Consider the following 20,109-nt stretch of genomic DNA (forward strand, 5'->3'; position numbering starts at 1 on the left):
AAAACCATTTTTTGTGGGGCTTTCTTGTGATATACATACAACACACATGATGGCCTGTGTGGTCTCTCAGTGGCTGCCAGATGAGATGTTGTTATTGAGAGATACATCCTTCTGCAGGAGAGCCTGTTGAAATCAGAAATGGTGTAATAGATATTTATGTGAATAACACTGGCAGAAACAAACCAGTTATATTGCATTTTCATTTACATGTATGAGTATTTTCTAATGCTTTGCCTCCTTTTTTTTCTTCTTTGGGAAGAAATGTCACACTGTCTTCAGATCAAACACTATTTTATAATATCATAGAAGTGTCAGAATTTGACCCAATTCTTTAATTCTTAAACAGATTCCTTGAACTTTAGTTAAGCTTATATAATAAGTGGCAGAACTACTTAAGTGTAACATTTTCCTCTGAAGTATTTATGAAATATAATATAAACAGTTAAATAGCTCTCAGTTAAATAATATATGTTTTGGACCTATTCATTCCTAAGTGTACTTATTTCTGACAGTTTGATAAATATATTATTCTGTGACAAGTTATTTCATACAGTTCATTATGGTGTTTTTACATGTTTTTCCTAGTGTCAGGCATAGAGAATTGTATCCCGATGTATAAATACTAGTGCAATATGCAGCAGGTATTAAAAAACTATTTTGTCCTCAGATAGTCCCATGCCTGAAAATAATATGCAGAATATAAATCTCTGTTTCTATTCTATTCTAAGAAAAAACATTGCTGTCAGATTAAGTATATAGCACTTGGGATCTATAGTTCTAATATAATATCTTCACATTTTTCATATTTATATTGACAATTATTTTGGATGTAACCAGCATATCTCAAAAGCTGGTATTTAGAAATTGTCTTGTAATTTTGTAAAAGGATTTTGAATTTTGTCTTCTATATTAATTTTCCTCTACATCTTTCAATCTCTCTACATCTTTCAATCTCTACATCTTCACAGTACTATGAAAAATCCATTGCAGTTTTTCCATAAGTCCTATTGCTTTTGGAGATAGCAAAATTTTATTAAAGATACATCTTCTTAGAGAGGCATAATAATAGGTACTTTAAAGGTATGCAGAAGTTCTAGAAGTTCTTCGCTAGCAGTACAGATTCTAGTTTTGGTTTTTGATTTTGGTGTATTATTAATCTATGAAGCATTATGAAATTACAGAAATTTAATTCTTTTTCCATTGATTAATATTTTGGCAAAAAAGGGATATTTGCGTGTTTTAAATTAAGACATCTATTTTGTTTTAAGACCATGTAAGTTTGAAATGTTAGTTGACTTACTATAAGAACAGAGAACTGCATTAATCAAAATAAAATACGTAAAATTATCAAAATTATTCCATCCATGGGAAAATAACTAGATTTTTGATGTTTGAAAGTGCTCTGTATTTGACGTTTTTATTCCAGTTTGGCATGAAAACATTTTCCAGAGTCTTTAAAAATCCTTTCAGAATCTGAAAAATGTTCTCTCCCAGTTCCAATACCTGTTGTGTGTTCTGCTCCCTTTTTTTCTGAGGGCAAATTCTCAGGACTGTAGGTCACCCATTGTACTTGCATTCAAAATATGAACTGTCCAGCAGTTTTATGCAGACTTGCTGAGTGATCAGTGCAAATCCTGTAGATTTGCTCTGTAAATTCAAACCCTGGAGAATTTTGTAAATATTGATTTTTTTTTCATTTATCCTGTCTTGATGACAGAATTTTGTTTTTAATTTTGGTTTAGTTTTTTAAAATTTTGTTTTGGCTATGCCTTCGAGTTAGATTGGAAATTCCTGGAGAAAACGGTTGTCCAAGGCTGTGTGTTTTTTCAGCTCTGAGCAGTACATAATCTATTGATGAGGATCTGGGACAGGTACTATTTAATATCTTCAACAGCAATATCATCTCTGGGATTGAGACCACCCTCAGCAAGTTTGTGGATGTCACCAAGCTGGTGGAAGCAGTGACAGTCCCTGGCTCTGGCAGGGGGCAGTGGTTGATGAACTTTGAAGGTTCTTTCCAACCCAAAGCTCTCTCTGTATCCATGATTTAATCCCTAGATCTCTATGAACTTCTGCACAACTCTTCAGTATACAAAAATGAATCAGATGTATCCATCCTTCATTTTCATACTATACCTATAATTCTAAACATCAATAGTCCTTGTGAGAAATAAAGGACAGTGAAATTATCTCACATTCTACCTTCTGTGAAGCCAGAAATAAGTAGAAAAGACAGATTGACTCCAAAACATCTGAAATCAAGCCCCAGTGTTAAACCAAGAATCAAGATGAAGATGAATTTCTAAATTACAGTGAAGAAAGAACAAATGAAGGAACACCCATAAGTGTGGAGTGTTTTTACATCCTGGGCAAAATGATTCAGGGCAGAGTAATACTGAGACAACGTTCCATTTTGAGGTGGGAGAAGTTTATGGAAGATTTTTTATGATAACCATCAGGTCAAGTGAGGATATAGAGATGTTACTTGTAATTTCAGGAGATTCTTTCTCTGTTGTATCGTAGAATTCTCTTCACCGTGAGAGGCGCTTTTTTATCATTGCGAATTTTTCTAAAAGCACCTGAAAGGCTTAGGAGCACAAACCACAGCTGAAATTCAGTACAGTCTATTGTATGACTCCATTGGATAATCAAATGTGACATGAGGAAAGATAAGGTTTACATCAAAGTACAATAAACTTCTAAACAAGCACTATCATTTTTCTGTCTTGCAAAACCCATCAGAAACAAATTAATAGTGTTGGGGGGAAAAGGAAAGGGAGGATGGGTGGACATGTCCATGAAATTTTGAGGATAATATGCAACAGTAAATAGTACAATTCATAATAGTTACATGACCATTAGTGGCTGCCTATCATTGACTTTTATTCTCCAGTTACACTGTTTAAGATTAACTGTGTAGAGTTCTACCAGCTCCAAGTCAAATGGCTGAAGAATGTTTTGTCTGTTAATATTTGCAAAGCATTACTGATTCTGAAAGGTTTCAAATATGTCCTAAACTATTGAAATAAAGCTTTTTTCTGTCTCTCTCTTCCAAGTCATTTACTTAACCAGAATTTTACAGATAATAAGGCATACTGGGGGGAGAAAAAGAAGAGACAAAAAAGATAGATATTTCTATGTGTTGCTCATCGCTGCTGTGATTAAAATTGCAAACACTGATAAAATACAACCTTGGTTTATTTATAGAATGCATTTTGGAGAGGAATTAATCTACAGTTAATTATGTATCTAAAAATTAGATTAAATTCTTAAAATTTGTATCATAGAAATTAATATTTTCAGATTATATTTGTTTGGATGCCCTTCTACAGGAATTTTAAAATGCAGTTTGGGAATGCCTCTTTCTTTTGTTCTGATAAAAAAAGACAGCTGGATAAATACCTTAAACTAGACAGCAGACTTTTAACAAAACAAAAGCTGAATATGACATATCCAACCCTGCAATATATGAGCTTGAATTCATTCATAAAGCTCTGTGTCATAATAAAAAAAAAAAAGTAATTAAAATAAAGACAACAAAAAGATCTTTGATGTATTCAGTTTTCACTAATATTTAAAAGTATTTGAGATGGATCAGGAAAAGCAGGGTCAAACCATGGATGTGTTAGTTAACTCACATGAGGTGGGCTTCCAAAGACACTGATGCAGCAGCTGAATACATCTCCTTTCTTTGAGTTAAATCTTTCCAGAGAGGATATTCTGGTCAATTAAAAGAACAAACTTTGGACTAACGAAGTGTTCATTTCTAGAGAAGTCTATTCAGTCTGTTTATAGAGTTTCTATGCTCAGGGAATATTGACTTTATTTCAGTGTGTGAACTGTAGCAAGTCTTTCCAAACTCACCTGTGGAATATTGTCTCGACTCTGCATATGCTGTAAGTAATTTATTTCACAGGAAAAAAATACCTTGAAAATTTCCTTTCATCTTTTTAGTTTTTTCCATTTCGATTTTCTGTCTGCCTTTTGCTTTTCTCACAATGCCTCCTTTCTCCTTTCTCTCAAGAAACATTCTGTTTTTTTTCCTGTTGATGACTCCAGATAGCCTTACATACACTGTCAATCACATGCCATCCTACTCAAGAGCATATGCTGCTGAAAATCACATGAGATAGCTCCTTTTAATCCATCTTTTACAGGGGAAATTCAATTTAACAGTCATTTTGAATAGCATAAACCCCTGACTCTTGGCATCTTCATTTTAAATGAAAGCACCAGATTCTCTTTCTGTCAAAACACAGGATCTCTCCATAGGAAGAATTCTCCTCTTCCCATACTGCTGTGGTAATAACCATGTAGTAAGTGGTACACCTTAATAAATCAGGTCCTCAAGAGACTGGACTGTCTGTGTTTCATCAGCAGAGTTCTGTGATTATTTGAACCATATGTACCTTCTAAAACTCAAGTTTTATAAATCGATTATTTCACTTGTTAACACTATTAAGATATTAAGCATAATGTAAAACATCTTCTGTGAGTGTAATTTTAAAAGGACATTTCTTTTTGTGCTTACTTCCTTGGAGGTATATTGGATGAAGTGTATAAAGTTCACAAAGAGTATTTCATGGACGCTTGTGTTTTCCATAGGTTGGAATAATTGCACAGTAAAAAAATCCAGTTTATATTTCTGCTGGAATGTTTTCATAGAAAAACACATTTCTAAAGCTTTCTATCATGCAGTCTACCATTCAAAAAGAAATTTATAATGTTGATGAAGATATTATTATCCACAACTTTATCGTGTATTATCACCTCCTAAAATGCTTTACTGAAAAAGGATCATTAGGATTTGAAGTCACTAGAAAGTTTTAGGCAGCCACATTATGCAGGTCACTGAGACCTGGGAGTTCCTAACAGCCACAGTGTTATGCCATTTTGCATAGGCAATTGTTTGATAGTTTCTATCACAACCACATTTCTGAACTGTGTTGTCAGATAGTACTTTGGTGATGCATGTGCCTTTTCCAATAAAATCCCACTGGTAAGCTAAACAAATGTTTCTATAATAAAGTATAATGGTGTAATGAGTATGTCAATTTACCATAGCAAATTTGTTTGAATGAGTGCCAAAATTTGCTATCTAATACTGAAATGAATTTAAAAAAATTCTTCACCATTCTGCAAGCAATATCACTCTAACTGGAAAGAGATATAGAAAAAAAATACAGTAAGCTTAATTTAAAATATTTTAAATTGTTATTATTGTTGAAAACTAAATACCATCATCAAAAGCATAATGAATGGTAGGCATCATTTATATAGTAGTTTGACATTGAAATTACGAAAATTTCTTCTCATTCTGAGTGATTCTCTGTTGTTTCAGATAAATACAGATAAATACAGATTCAGATAAAATACAGAAGGAGAACTATTTTCCCTATACTGTTCCACATCTATTTAATCTATACTGGTATGATTACCTAGGTCAAAATTAATGAATTTAATTGGGAAAAATGGCAGATGAGCTCTGGATTAGGCCTTCTATTAGAAACCATCCTATTTTACTGCTATAAAAAACCCTGTAAGGTCCAGAAATTTGTAGGGCCAAATGTGTTAGTGTCAAAAAACAAATATCACTTCAACATACATGACTGTTTAGCAGGTTCTGTAACTGCTTTCATTTGACTCACAAAGAGGTTTTCTTCTAAAACAATCTGTAAATCATCCATCATTTCTAGATAGGCATGATTAAAACCCAAACCATCAAGTTTCTATTACAATGAATTTAATTTCTTTTCAAGCGTTAGAAACATTAAATTGAATATCAGATATTTTTTTAGTGGACCGGCCTGTAAATCAAGAAATGTATCTTAAAATTGCTGTAAACTCTGCTTGTATGAATATGGTGTGCTATTTCCCTTAAACTGATGTACACCATAGAAATTTCCAGCAAGCACTAAAAATATTACAGAATACTGCGTAAGCATACATTTTTTACTGTTATGTGATATACTACCACTATAAACCCTGGTCTTTTGTGATGGTTATATTTCTGTTATTAAGTGACTAAAACCAAACCAGCTACAGTGTTGCTAACTGAATATGCTATTTTGCTACCAGGGAAAAAGAAACAAGTATTTGCTAGGTGTGACATAATACAGGTATATCGCAGTATGTATGTGACATATAATAGTTTGAAATGGACATATCAAGGATTAGGACTTGAGCTGTCATGATTAGCTGTGTTAAGGATTTTCAAGCTACACAGAATATTTTCTGTCATTAGCTGAGTAGCATTAGAAGAAACAAAAATATTTCCTAAGATTTATTATATGTTCCAGTTTTAGGTTTTTCCAATATTCTTAGGGGAAAAAATCCAGAAGAGTGTTTTGTCTTCCATACAGATTGAAACTATTCTTGTCTCTCCAAACTGTACCTTTTAATTTCAGAAACTTTTGCCTCTGTAATTTCGACAGACTGACAGGGAAAGATTTTGTTTGAAGTTTTGACTATAATTTAAACTTGATCACTAAATCCAGAACATTTAGAGGAAGAGAACCAAATAAGCAAAATTATTCATGGGCTTTGCTGCACCAGCTCCCTTCATGAAGCCAATTACATTCCCCAAATAAAGCTCAACAGCCAAACTCACCTGCTGTTAAGAGCAGAGGTTGAATCATATGAAAGTAGTTATGGACTAATGGGTTTTTGCTTGTTGTTACTAGAGTTTGCTTTCTGTCTCCTTCTCTGCCAAGTTTCTGAGGCATCTGCCTGGCAGCCACATAGATAAAACCTCAAGCAGTGAAAGCTCATACTTCAGTCTCCCTCACAGACTTTTAATCCTATCTCCTGCTGATTCATCTTCTCCCAATAAAACACTAAATTATCTTAAGAACAGTGTTTAAAAATTACACTGGTGTCTTTCAGCATTAGTACTACCCTGGATTTTTTAGTTAGTTTACTTTTTGCAATTAATTCTGCTATTACAGTTCTCATCTCAGATTTTGCTACCAAATCTCATGCAGGAGGATTTACTTTGGCCACCTCTGGCCAGTTAACACTGTTCCCTTTTCTACTTCCTTACCAGTTCAGTTCCTTGCTGTTTGACCCGAGTTAATGCAACTTTCCATTACCTGACAATCTCTGTCATGACTCTATAATTATTTTTACAGGGTTATATTTAGCTAAGGACAGTAAACATAGAAAAATAAAAATTGTTAATCTCATATTCAGCAGAATTGGGGGTTTAGGTGAATTTTATTCTTTTTTTTTTATCCTGGGAAGAAATCTTCTGCTTTCTACTAAGTTTATGTAGAATATTGCCAGTTAGAGGTCTTAACCCTGTCAGAAAAGATTCAACCACTTGTAAGTTTATACTTTTGTCCTTGTGATGGATGAGTCTTTAGAGTACCCTCAAATAAATATTTGCCTTAAAGTACCAGTGTTTTATAACAGAAGATACATAGATTGCCTGGTCTTACAATTGACCTGTAGTTCATAAACTGTGTCACAGATATTTCAAGCTCTTCTCTGTCTCTTTTTATTTTTTCTCATTTTTGTTTCTGTCTCTTTCTTGTCACATGTAAGCAGATTTTGTTATCACTTGTCAGCAATATAGCAAAAAAGCTAAATTAATTAAAATTACATAAGGTTCCCAAAGTTCTTTTAAAACTTGTTCCACTGCAGTATCTGTATTCAAGACTATGCCAATAATTTGAAGCATAAGATGTCATTCAGGTGCTCACATTACCTAGACTTTATATCAGTGGCCTTTCACATTATTGATGGGGACAGAAGGCAACCCCAGCCATTAACTCTTCCTGTAAAGCAGCACTGAGACATCCACCTTATGTGGGCTCATTTGTCAGTGCCCTGCATCTGGAAAACATCTTTGCTGGAAGAGTGATCTGCAGCATGAAGTAGTGTGGGAGGTGAGACTATATTTCTGAAGAATTTAAAAGGGGAGCCAAAGATTTTTATGAGGGCAAAAAAGGGCAAAGGCAATAGACATGTGCAGTTGTGATGATGTAATGCTATGAAGAACAGAGCAGAGCAACAGCAGCTTTGTCACTCCCTGAGAAAAATAGAAAAGATTGAAAATTTGCAATGGTATTTGTCTGTATTGAAGGTCCAAAATTATATATTGCTCAAAATATGCTTAAATTCTGAGAGTGTGTTATAAATGAAATGTCACCATAAAATCTGGTTGCTGTGGAGCACTGTTGAGATTTTTTGGCATTTAATTTTCCAAGCATGTTTAAGTTATCAATAATTTTTTATTTAAAAAATATTTTAACAAAAATAGAGTGACTTTTTTTTTCTAATTGAAGAAATGACTAATCTAAATAATCTTGGAAGTTAGAATTATATACTGCTCATTAAAATATCCAAGAAATTGCCTATTAGGAATATAATTAACATTGTTAGACCAATGTGTAATAGAATCCATTTTGTCAAACAAGATACAGTATGAATAAATTCACCAAAGTAGATCTGCTATAAGAGATGGTGTGGTAAGCAAGATCAGTTTAAACATTTGCCAGCAAGCTCTGTCAGACAGATAGCAAACCAGCAGGTTTGTTCTCAGCTTTTAAAACAGAAAGAAATCAGACTTTTTTCTCTTATGAAATGTAATTCAGCAGTGCAGACTTGCTTTCAAGCTTTTAGAGGTAAAGTGAAGTGCCATATAGGAGTATGTAAATATTAAGTAGTCTTTCCTTTGTTGAGTAAAATGCTCTTTGTACTGCAATGGGGTGGGTTTAGTTATGGTCTTGAGAGTTTAGATTAAAATGGAAAAGCACTACAACACAAACGATAACATTTTCTCAAATTTATGGATCAGTGCTCCAGAAGATTTGTTTTTACCAAAAGATAGGAAAGGTCCCTTCTCTTTTTTTCTATGTGCTGAGTACTAGCAATATATTCACCCTGAATAATTCATCCTCTTTGTCTCTGGCTTTTTACTTTATGCAAGATCTTTATCGAAGAAGTAACTTTTTTTAGTGGTTTGTTTGTTTTTATTTTGGTTTTGGGCTTTTGTTTTTGTTTTTTGACACTGAAACCTATAGAAACTCAGTAAAAGGAAGGGTTCTGCTCAACTGAAACCCTTAGTCACTCCCACATGAGGGACAAGCCAAAGGTTTCTAACCCATGGGCTGGAACAGTTCGTATAATTTATTAAATATTAAATATTTATATATTTTCTTGCACAGCTTCAACAGGAAATGGATAAAGCATCCATCCTTCTCTACCAATCTAGTAGCTAATAACTTGTGATTAGACCTCATTACAGAAGTAGCAAAACCTTCATTTCAATCCATTCAGAAAATGAAATTGACCTCATGTCTGCTATTCCTCAGGTTTAGCCCTTAGAATATTTTTAAAATTTTAGGTAGCACATATTTTCTCTGGCCAGGTTGTTGAAGAAAATTGTACTTGCACCTGATCTTTTAAGTGTGCTAGATGTGCCCAGCATAAATATGGACATTAAATCCTAGTATTAGGTAGAGGAACAATGTCTTTCTGGGTTATGCTCTTTAGACATTGTCTAAAAATTGATTTTTTAATTAAAGGGTATCAGCATGACCAGGAGTGTAACTCTGGACACCTCAAGGAATCTGTATTTACAAGGTGACCTTAAGCTTCTTCAAGGTAACTGAAGGTAGATTTTGGGGAAATTTGCTTAAAACTTTGAATCCAAGTGCCTCACCCCCAGTGGTGTTGTGATTTCAATGACCGAGTGCAACTCAGCGCTGCACAGTGCAATGATCTGTGTGTCCAGCTCTGGGGTCCCCCACATGAGGATCTCACCTGTTTGGAGCAAGTCCATAGGAGGCCAAAAAGATGAACAGAGGACCAGAGTACCTCTAGTATAAAGACAGGCTGAGAGAGCTGGGACTGTTCAGCCTGCAGAAGAGAAAAATTTAGGAAGACCTTATAGCAGCTTTCGGTATTTAAAGGGGCTAAAAGAGAGCTGGAGTGGAACTTTTCACCACGGGCATGTGGTGATAGAACAAGGGGTAATGGCTCTAAGCTGTAAGAGCATATGTTGAGATTAGATGTTGGAAATCTTTTACTGTGAAGGTGTTGAGACACTGGCACAGGTTGTCCAGAGAAGATGTGGGCGCCCCATCCCTGGACTTGTTCAAGGCCAGGTTGAACAGGGCTTGGGGCAACCTGGTCTTGGAGAAACTATGGCAGGAGGGTTGGAACCCGATGATCTTTAAAGTCCCTTCCAACTCAGAGCATTCTGTGGTTCTTAGAATCACAATTCATTTGTGTGAGCATGAGAGCTGTGCTATGTGTGGAGGCAGGAGCTCATCCAGAAGCAGTACAGCTTCATTCCTACATTGAATCCAACCAGCTTTCCTGAAGAGTCATAGCACAACAAAAATTGTTCTACTGCTTCAGGACCTATGTCATTTACATCAAACTACACCATGGTGAGATTCACTTGCCTAGAAATGGCAAGCTTCTAGTGCTGTTTTAGACTCCCAGATATACCACTCATTCTCCAGGCATTCAGGATGTGCTGCATTATCCTAATATCTCATGTATCCTATAACATATGGAAATTCTACTACCTATCAAAGGATCTACATAATATTACTACATTTGTGATTCAGTACAAAATCACTCTCCAAACCCAACTTGATGGGTTCCAGTCCCTTCAGATATCGGGTAAATTCCTATTCCTTTCTCTACCCCCACAGCAACCACATGTCTGTGTGGTTTGCTGGACCTAGCCTTAGAAACATCTCTTTTTGCAAGTTCTATCTTGAAAGATTTTTAATATTCTCAACTTCCATTTAAGACAATAAGATTTGCAGGTGTGCTTTGTGGGACTGAGTCTTATATGAGCAGTTATCAGTTTATGTGATCGGGTAGAGAATTGTTCATCATTATGAGAACACATGACTCGTATCTCTGATCTATGTAAAGAAATATTGTCTCATTTATGAACAATTTGCCTTCAGGATAACATGAAAATAAATCAGGGGAAGCTACCACAGTAACCTTTTGTTGTTTATATATAACTAGAATTTAAAATGCAATTCTTTTCACTCCAAGACTGATTAAAAAATAAAATGTACTGAATGATTTATATTCTTGCAAATAAAAAGTGGCTTTATTTAGGACCAAAAGTGTATTTCTAGCTCTGCTTTCATTTCATTTCTAATCTGTTCAGAAACAAGAGTTGTTCTTCCAAAACAGCAATCTGCTCATTTGCTTGGCAAGAGCAAGCTTTGAAAGTGCCATTTCCACATTGCTGTGCAGCTGTGTGCTGAGTGTCTCACTGTCAAAAAATTTGTATCTATCCACTGGTTAGTATGCAATGCTTAGACAAAAAAGTCTCTTGTTCTCTTAATCATGATGTTCCTCTCTGTGACTTAGTTTTCCATTTTCATTAAGTGAGGCCGGTCACACACAGGTACAACTATTTGACAGATTCTGCTTGAAGATCACACGAGAAAGACATCATATGTTAGGCTGAATTTTTTACACAACTCCTTTGATGTAAATTTTATCATCTAAGGAAACAACTTTCAGAAACTAGTTACTTTTAGCCTCTGTTGACCTGAACTCAGCCTACCTAGTAAATGGAGTAAAACATATTTATCCTATTACTGAAATCACACACACAATATACTTAATAATTTTAAATTAATATAAATTGTGTGAATTTGTTGGATTAAATTAATACACTTTTTGAGCATTAAATTTCTTGCTTACAGAACATCAGCTGTGGCTTCTATGTTGCTGTTAAGATGCAGCATGGACAAGTGAACGTAACTGCTGGTGTGGCATGTGAGCAGGAGGCTCCAAATTGGATGGGGGCTCATTTGTCTTCTCTAGCTCAGGGACAATCTCACTTCTTCCAACATCAGCCTCAGGATCACAACCAAATAATTGAAAAAATTATGCCTATGGAAAGCTGTGAGGATAAGCATATTTGATTAATTTACCAAAAGTGATTTCTTCAAAATAAAACAATTTGCCACAGTACAGACATAAGAACATAGTTGCTTTCCCCCAGTCCAAGCTCTGTTGTTTTGGAGGGAGTCTGAGGGTGCTCTCTCAAATGACTCCTTTTGAGGCTTCTCAACAACAAAATTATTTTCAGCCTTTCTGACTTGCTGCTAGCCAGGTTGTGCTGTGCACCACAGTGCAGAGAGATCCTCTGCACTTTGCCTCTTTCTTGCTTCCTGAGGCCTGAATTCAAGTTTCTGCAACATTACCCAGAATGAATTTCCTTTTCTCAGTGGAACTGGCTTTAGCCTAGCTCATGTACAGATAAACCTCAGATTCCCATATCAGGTCAGTGCATTTCTTGACAAAATCAGTGTTGGAGAATTATTCATATGCATTTCACAGATTTCATACTGTTTTCACTGAATTTAGAGGCAATACACTCAGTGAACTAAGTGAAGACAGTGCTAAGCTTAAAATCCACAATGCCATCCTCCTAAAAATACAAACCCAGGTAAAAATAGTGTATACATTGAAAACCTGGAGTTTGACATGCATGAGAGACAAGGACACAATTTTGAATATTTTTTTTTTAAATTTCCATTAATTCATTCAGTGTTTGTCCATTTGCAGTTATTGTTCTAAGAAGTACTTAGAAGTATTTGCAGGGAATGCCTCAACAAAGGCAGGAATGATGAATCTGACTCCATATTCTCAGAGGGCTAATTTATTACTTTAGAAAACTATATTATATTAAAGAAGATTATACTATACTAAAGAATACAGAAAGGATACTTAGTAAATGCTAAAAAGATAATGATGAAAACTCATGACTCTTTCCACAGTCTCAACACAGGTTGGCCCTGATTGGCCAGAGTCAAAACAACTCACACCAGAATCCAATGAAACAATCACCTTTGGGTAAACAATCTCCAAACACATTCCACGTGTGAGCACAACACAGGAGAAGCAAATGAGATAAGAATTGTTTTCCTTTTCTCTGAGACTTCTCAGCTTCCCAGGAGAAAAATCCTGGGTGAAGGAATTTTTTCAGAGAATGTGAATGCCACAAACTACTTTTTCCTTTTCAGAAAATGTCCAGGAGAAAACTAACTTTCATCTCTCCCTATCTCATATTTTAGGCATATAGAATATGATGGAAAGACTCAGAGACAAACCTCCTTGAGAAGTGGCTTAGTTTAAAAATTGTTCCCGGGCATTTTGTGTCTCTTTCTTACTCAAAGATTATATGTTTAGCATTTTAATGTCCCACAACTTCTCGCCCAGTTCCCTAGGAGGATGTGAAAATGAAGCCATGAAAGCTAAGCCATTTGGTATTTATCACAAGCACTCTGATTATGTTTCAGAGCTCTGGGATTTAAACAGGACGTCAGTCTTTCGTAGCCCATTTGGATATCTTGGACTTCACGTAATGCTGCTGGATGAGTATCAAGAGCGACTGTTCGTGGGAGGAAGAGACCTCTTGTATTCCCTCAGTTTGGATCGAATCAGTGACAACTACCGAGAGGTGGAGTAAAAAGCCATATATGTACATTTATAGTATATTTTTATATATATATTAGTCACTTCATGTCACAACATGTAGCACAGGATATTAGAACTTGCATGGCTGAGGTAATGGAGTTTTTGTAGGTGTTTTGTGCATGAACTCTAAGGCCATATTTATATTTAAGAGAAATATACTAATTACCATTTTTCCCCCCCTTTTCATCCACAAGGCTCACTCTGTATGAGGAGACTGGGGGTCATATAACTATTTCTCACTGAATTTCAGCATGGTTACAGATGTTTAGAGCACCTCACATTTGTAGACATCTGATTTATCTCCACTATATTATTGAGGAATAATATCTCCCTGGTATTTTTGGAGAGTTTCAGAAGATAAAATGTAAGGGAAAAAAATAGCATAAATAGAAAAATAGCGTAGTATTTTTATGCTTTATATTTTTAGCATATAGCATACTATATGCTAAAAAATAGCATATAGTAAACTATTAGAAGTTTTCAATAGCAGCATAAACCTTTTTTTTAACCTTTAGAAACTGGATTTTGCATTGGTTTGAGCCAGAGTTGCTATTACATAATGACTGAAAGTGGCATTTGAAGGCTACTTAGTGGTCTGAGGGAGAAAGGTAGGTTAAGTCATAATCTTGGCAGAGAGCTCAGAACATTGTAGAAACCAGAAGTGATTGGCAAACTGACAACTGAAAAGGAGAGGCTGGAGTCTGAGCTGATGTGAGCCTTGGGTTCCTTACTCACTTCTGCCCTTGGAAACTAGAATTGGAATCATACAGTGGCAAGGGAAGCTGTCAGGAGCATTGTTCCATTGTTCAACCATTTTGAATGCAAGTAAATGATCTCTTGAAATATTTCAGTGTTTTCCTTATCTACTTTAAATTTTCCCAATGTGTTTTGATGTGTTTTCATTTATTTGCAAATTAATTAGTAGAACAAAAAGTGAGTAAAATAAAATAAAGTCACTTGGGAGAAATATTTTTTTTATTTCTATACTGCACTGACCACTGATGTTTCATATTCTTTTCTTTCTGCCCCCTTGCTAAAAGTGAATATCACTATTCTTATGTCAACACTCTGACCAACTTTACCATAAGTATCTTTGCTTATCTCCAAGTATAATTAGCATGTTCCACTACTGTGAACAGATATAATGCGCTTTATTCTTTTTATAAATATTTGGGAATGTCAATCCTTGTTATGGGACACAAATCTATTCAGGGAGGCTATTTGAGAATTTATCTACATTAAAAAAAGGAAAACACCCAGAATTTAACTCCCCAGGGGGCAGAGTTACATACTGAGCTTTATTCCTCAACAGTGAGATATAAGCTAATTCCTTTTCGCTTTGATACAAATTATTAATATCCTGTGACAAAATATTAGAGCTCACGGATATAAAAACATTTAGAACAGCATTTTTTTCTATAAAATAAGCTTTTTGTCTCTTCTTCCCCCTTTGGCAGTAAATCTGTGAGGAATGATAGGATAGAGCACTTCATGCTTCTGTCCAACCACCATCATCCCATCTGGACACACTCAAAGTTCATTGCTCCCCTTCTTGTTTTTAAGTGGAATATCAGCCATTTACTCTGAAACCGTGCTCTCTGTCTGGGGACCTGTGTAGAGTATGGCAAAGTGATGTAAACTCTTCTTGCCTTTTTTATGCTAAAGATGAGAAACTGAAATAAATGAAGCTTGGCCTGGCACCTTTAGAAACATGGTCTCACTGGGACCTATCTGCCTTGAGTACAAATGGCATGAGCTTTTACTCTTTTTCCCAGAGTTCACTCAGAGCAGATCTCATTCAGGGATGGTTAAGGAAATTATGATCATTTTACAGCTTTATCAGTAAAAGTGTGGAATGAGACATTTCTGTTATAGGAATCCTTAATTGCTGAGATACATTGGAGAAAAGTCCTGGAGTTGAGAGAGTGGTTGATTAATTCTTGCCAAAGTTCTTAATTAATTGATGTTTAACTGTGTCTTGGTTAGTTTTTGACCTTTTCGTTTAGACTGAAAAGTTTAGCTTAATTAATCTAAACTAGAACTTGTAATCCACTGAAAGTATATGAGTGCAGGCAAGTTCCTGGATTTTTATTCTCTCTCTGGTAACCAGGATGACTCACTATCTGCAAAAGAAAGGTTTCATGAAGTTTTGGACAGATTTGTATTGATCTTCATCTTCTGTGACCCAGAAAACAGTTTATGTCTTTTAATTCATAGTCATCCCTTTCTCAGCAATTTATAATATGAATGTGCTTTCTAAAAAGCAAACTAAAATCCATTCCCAGCTAGAGATTTATGCCTTTTGCTGTAAAATGACCAAAAAATTCAGTTCTAGCCAGCATATTAGAAGTTATCCCAAAGAAAAACAACTAAATGCTGAGTGGACATAAAATGCTTTTGCATTGAGACCTGTTTACTGCCAAAGTAATCCAACATTTCCAAAAAACTTAACTTTTGATGCATGTGAGGTATGCCTCCTATAAATCTGTATTTAATAGACTACATGTTTTCTTCAGGTTCAATTCTCTTCAGCTTTCAAACACACTGCAACACTCTGAAGGGTCAATTATAGCTTTTTCATGTAACCTAATGGCTGTTTATATAAATGTCTACCAAATTATTTTAAATACATTTTATCCTCACCAATTTTTCATATACACTAAAAAAAAATCGTAAAAAAAATGGGGAAAAAGACCTTCAGGAAAAAATACTACTACTGTCATTCTTGCATTGGTGAGGAAATCCAGACATTTGGGTTGAGCTTTCAAGAGAGCTCTCAACCTTCCACGTCGCCTGGGAAAGACTCTCACTTCTCTATTTGTTCAATAATGTTTATTTTGCCTACTTTGCTCTTTGTATCCCTCATTTGATACATACATATTCTTGCTTAGAGTATGTAACACATAATGCTTTATGTTTTTGAACATTACTTAGATGTCTTGTTTCTATGCGAAGAGTGCCCTCACACTAAGAGTAGCAAGAATGAGGGAGAATATGAAACGTGAGTATCAATGTTTACAGAGAATTAGAGCCATATAAGCACCTAAAAGCTTGTGTAAAGACAAAGCTTTGTAGGCACATTTCACTTAACCTTTGCTTTCCCTAAGAGCTCATTCCCTTTGACACCATCTTTGGAATAAATCCTTATTCATATTTGAGATTTGGTTCAAAGCCTTAAAGGCTTGATGTAATCTAACAGATAGAGAATTTTCTTTGGTATCTGGTGCCAAATTTGTTTTTAAAAACATTGCAGTTTATTATAATTGGTGCCAGAGAGGATCTTTGTTAACAGCAAACTTGAGCCAGTGCCAGTAGCTCATCACCACTGGTCAAACAGCTCATAAAGAAGGGGGACCTTTGTTCCTCCTTTGGTCTCATGTTGGAGTGAAAATAAACCTCTCTTCCTATTTGCCCACAAATTCCTTACAGATAGTTTCTACTTCAAGAGCCTTAGGAAGATCTGAGTCTGAACAGAAACCTTCCCACTTCTGTAAGTGGGCTTGTGCAGGCAGATTTAAATTGTGCTGTTTCTCACCTAGTGTGAGATGGCGCCAGATTCGGTTTTATATCTCTGCTGTAATAAATTATAGAGACCTCATCATATATCTTGCCTCTAGTGAAGCTCTACTTCACTCCAGAGCTGGCTGAAGACAAGTCTGCAAGATCAGGTCTTGCTTGAGTCTTCTTTGAATGCTGTGTAGGAGTGTGCACTAATGTAAACTGAAATGAGAAGCACACAATTTAGCGAGTATTATCCATTGGAATAACCTTCCAAGAGGTTATTTGTTGATAAATATATACAATATTCAGCCATCAGCAGATACTTTTAAAGAAATTATGTTTCAGCCAAGCACAAGTTAGCTGTTAATTAAGCACTATTTATTGACTTAAACTGGGGACAGGCTGGTTGAATTGCTTAATTGCCCTGTCGCACATTATAGTTCAGACTAGAACACACAGTGGTCTGTTTTGGCCTGAAGTGCTATAAAGCTCATATAATTTCTTTAAATTAGTTTTCAGTATAGATACCATCCTATTTTTTGAGGCTAGTGTCTGAATGGAGAGGATGTTTGCAGACGCTAATTAGCATTCCAGCTCGAATTAAAGTTTCGCCCATATCTGTACTTTCTTACAACTCCATTTTTTTCCCATGATGAATATATTTAAAAATATCTTTCCCCTACAGTGCTTTACCCTTTACAGAGCTAAAATTACATCATCGAGGTCAAGGATGAGAATGCTGTGGTACAATAGGAAAAAACATCACTAAACAAGCAATTTTAAAATTTAATTCACAGTAATCTAAAGTTGTGAAAAATTTTGAAAAATTATGCTCAAGCCAATAGTTATGTCAAGACTGCAGCCCAGTGGGATGTATGCCAGTGTGATGCTAATACAGTCTATATATCCAAGCAGATTTCCCAAAATACTTATTGATAGCTTGCCAAATTATTGTAATCCCAGCAGAGAACCAACTAAAAATTAAGGCTGGTAGTTGTCACACCACTTAAACACAAACATCAGGAAAAGTAATACATGCCAGGTTAAAAAGTACCATTGCAGCTGATTAATATCTGGATTTTTATGCAATGCAAACACATCCTATGTCATGCTAATTTAAAATTTGGTATGGTAGCAAAATCTGACATGCAGAGATTTTTTAGTCTTGATTCTAAAATACTCTTGAAGAGATTAAAATCTTAATACTTATTTATGTTAAACTCAAGAGTCTTGCAATAGTTATGAGTTTTAAAAATAATTTCTGGATAGAAAAACTTCTCCAGGAGACATATGTCTATTACTAGAGTTATAGTTCAGACCCCTGTACTTCAGGCAATAAACATGGACTTGCCTTATAAGTCAGTAATTATGTGAGGAGGGCCACAAAAATGGTCAGAAGGCTGGAACATCTCTCCTATAAAGACAGGCTGAGAGAATTGAGGTTCAGCCTGAAGAAGAGAAAGCTCCAGGAAAACCTTATGCTGGAGTTTCAGTTGTTTCAGTTTCAGGCCTTGCAGGAAAGACAGAATTTTGTCAAGGACTGTAGTGACAGGACAAGAGACAGAGGTTTTCAAATAAAAGACTGTAGATTTAGATTAGATGCTAGGAAGAACTTAACTATGAACATAATGAGACCCTTTGCCACACAGAAGTTGTGAATGCTCCATCCCAGGAACTGTTCAAGGTCAGGCTGGATGGGGCCTTGAGCAACAGTGAAAGAAATCCCTGACTACAGTAGGTGGTTACACTAGTTGGTCTTTAAGGGTCCCTTCCAACCCAAAGCATTCTGCAACTCCATGGGTTATTCTTTTTTTCTGTGCCAAGGACCAAATTTATGTAGCTCCACTGCAGCTGCTTTTTGACATTCCAGACAAGCAGGAGCATTAGGTTACCTCTTAGGCTTTTTTCTCTTAATTCTGTATATGTATTTAATTCAGTATATCTTATATCAGTATATAAGTGGAAAATGTACATACAAAGTATTTCCAACAGCACTGGGACTAAATCTCCAAATGCAAAAATAATCACCTACACACAGTGTATTTAATATCAGGTTACAGAGTCAAGTGTTTTATTCCCTCTGTGGTTTCTCTGTTCCTAATAGCCACCTATGCCTGGTGTAGGCAAAAGCTCTCATTTTAGCCTGCTAGTTAGAACATGTCTTTGGGAAGTGAGAGCTGTGTTTTCATACTTTTAGCCTCGAGAGATCTTAGAGATCTCATAACTTCTAGGTTTTTTTGGGTTAAGGACAGACTTAACCCAAGCTTCATTCAGTTCCTGACCAGTGACTAAAATAAATGATTGTGGACCCTGGGTTTTGCAATGAATGAACCAGGAATGGTCTGACCAGGATGACTGGATGAGTGCCTTCATGGGAGTTCAGCAGAGTCCAGGTACCCTTCCAGACTATACAGCAGCAGTGAAGAGACTGGATGAGAGTAATTTTTCATCACTCATAGATAACCGCAAGACCATCTGACTGAAAACAAATGTTCTGATTAACTTGGATTTAGATGGTTTGAGACCTAAACACTGCCAGGGCACTGCTGACTCACTCAATTTGCCATTGACCAGGACCCCCAGGTCCCTTTCTGCTGCTGCTCTTGTCTCTCATTCCCTGATCCATGTACAGCACTGGGGTTGCACTGTCCCAGGTGCAGAATGCACTTGCTCTTGTTAAAATTGATCCAGTTGATGATTGTCCAGCCCTCTGATTTGTCCTGGTCTCTGCAGTGCCTTGGCCCTCAAGAGAGTCAACAGCTCCTCCCATTTAAGTGTCATTGGCAAATTTATTTAGTATTTCTTTGATTTCCACATCCAATTAATTAAGGAAGATATTAAGGGGAAGTGGGTCTTTTACTTTCAAGTCCCAGGAATCTAGGATAAATAATTTATCCCCACTTGTCTGTAATTAAGTTTTTTATTAATTTATCATTTTCTCAGATTAGAATTATTTCAAGAGAACTAAGACAGTTCAATTACCAAAAAAAAAAAAAAAAAAAAAAAAAGGGGGGGGAGAAAGGGGGAGAAAAAAGCTTAGCATAAGAATTTCATTTAAAAATGTTTTCCGGATTTCCGGACAGAAAACAAAATTGTGATTGGATTATTGACAAAAATGTCTTAATGATGACACCA

The 20,109-nt window shown here is 35.6% G+C and overlaps 1 protein-coding gene across 1 annotated transcript in view; it reads left to right on the plus strand.

Annotated features, from left to right (window-relative positions):
• Nucleotides 1–20,109, plus strand: part of SEMA3E (semaphorin 3E) — a 131,585-nt gene that overhangs the window by 55,807 nt on the left and 55,669 nt on the right. Inside the window, exon 2 of the mRNA XM_036401257.2 lies at nucleotides 13,296–13,456. Coding sequence (XP_036257150.1) covers nucleotides 13,296–13,456 — 161 coding nt within the window. The remainder of the gene's footprint in view (nucleotides 1–13,295; nucleotides 13,457–20,109) is intronic.

This window comes from Molothrus ater, chromosome 5, assembly GCF_012460135.2.
Source record: "Molothrus ater isolate BHLD 08-10-18 breed brown headed cowbird chromosome 5, BPBGC_Mater_1.1, whole genome shotgun sequence".
Lineage (NCBI taxonomy): Eukaryota > Metazoa > Chordata > Aves > Passeriformes > Icteridae > Molothrus > Molothrus ater.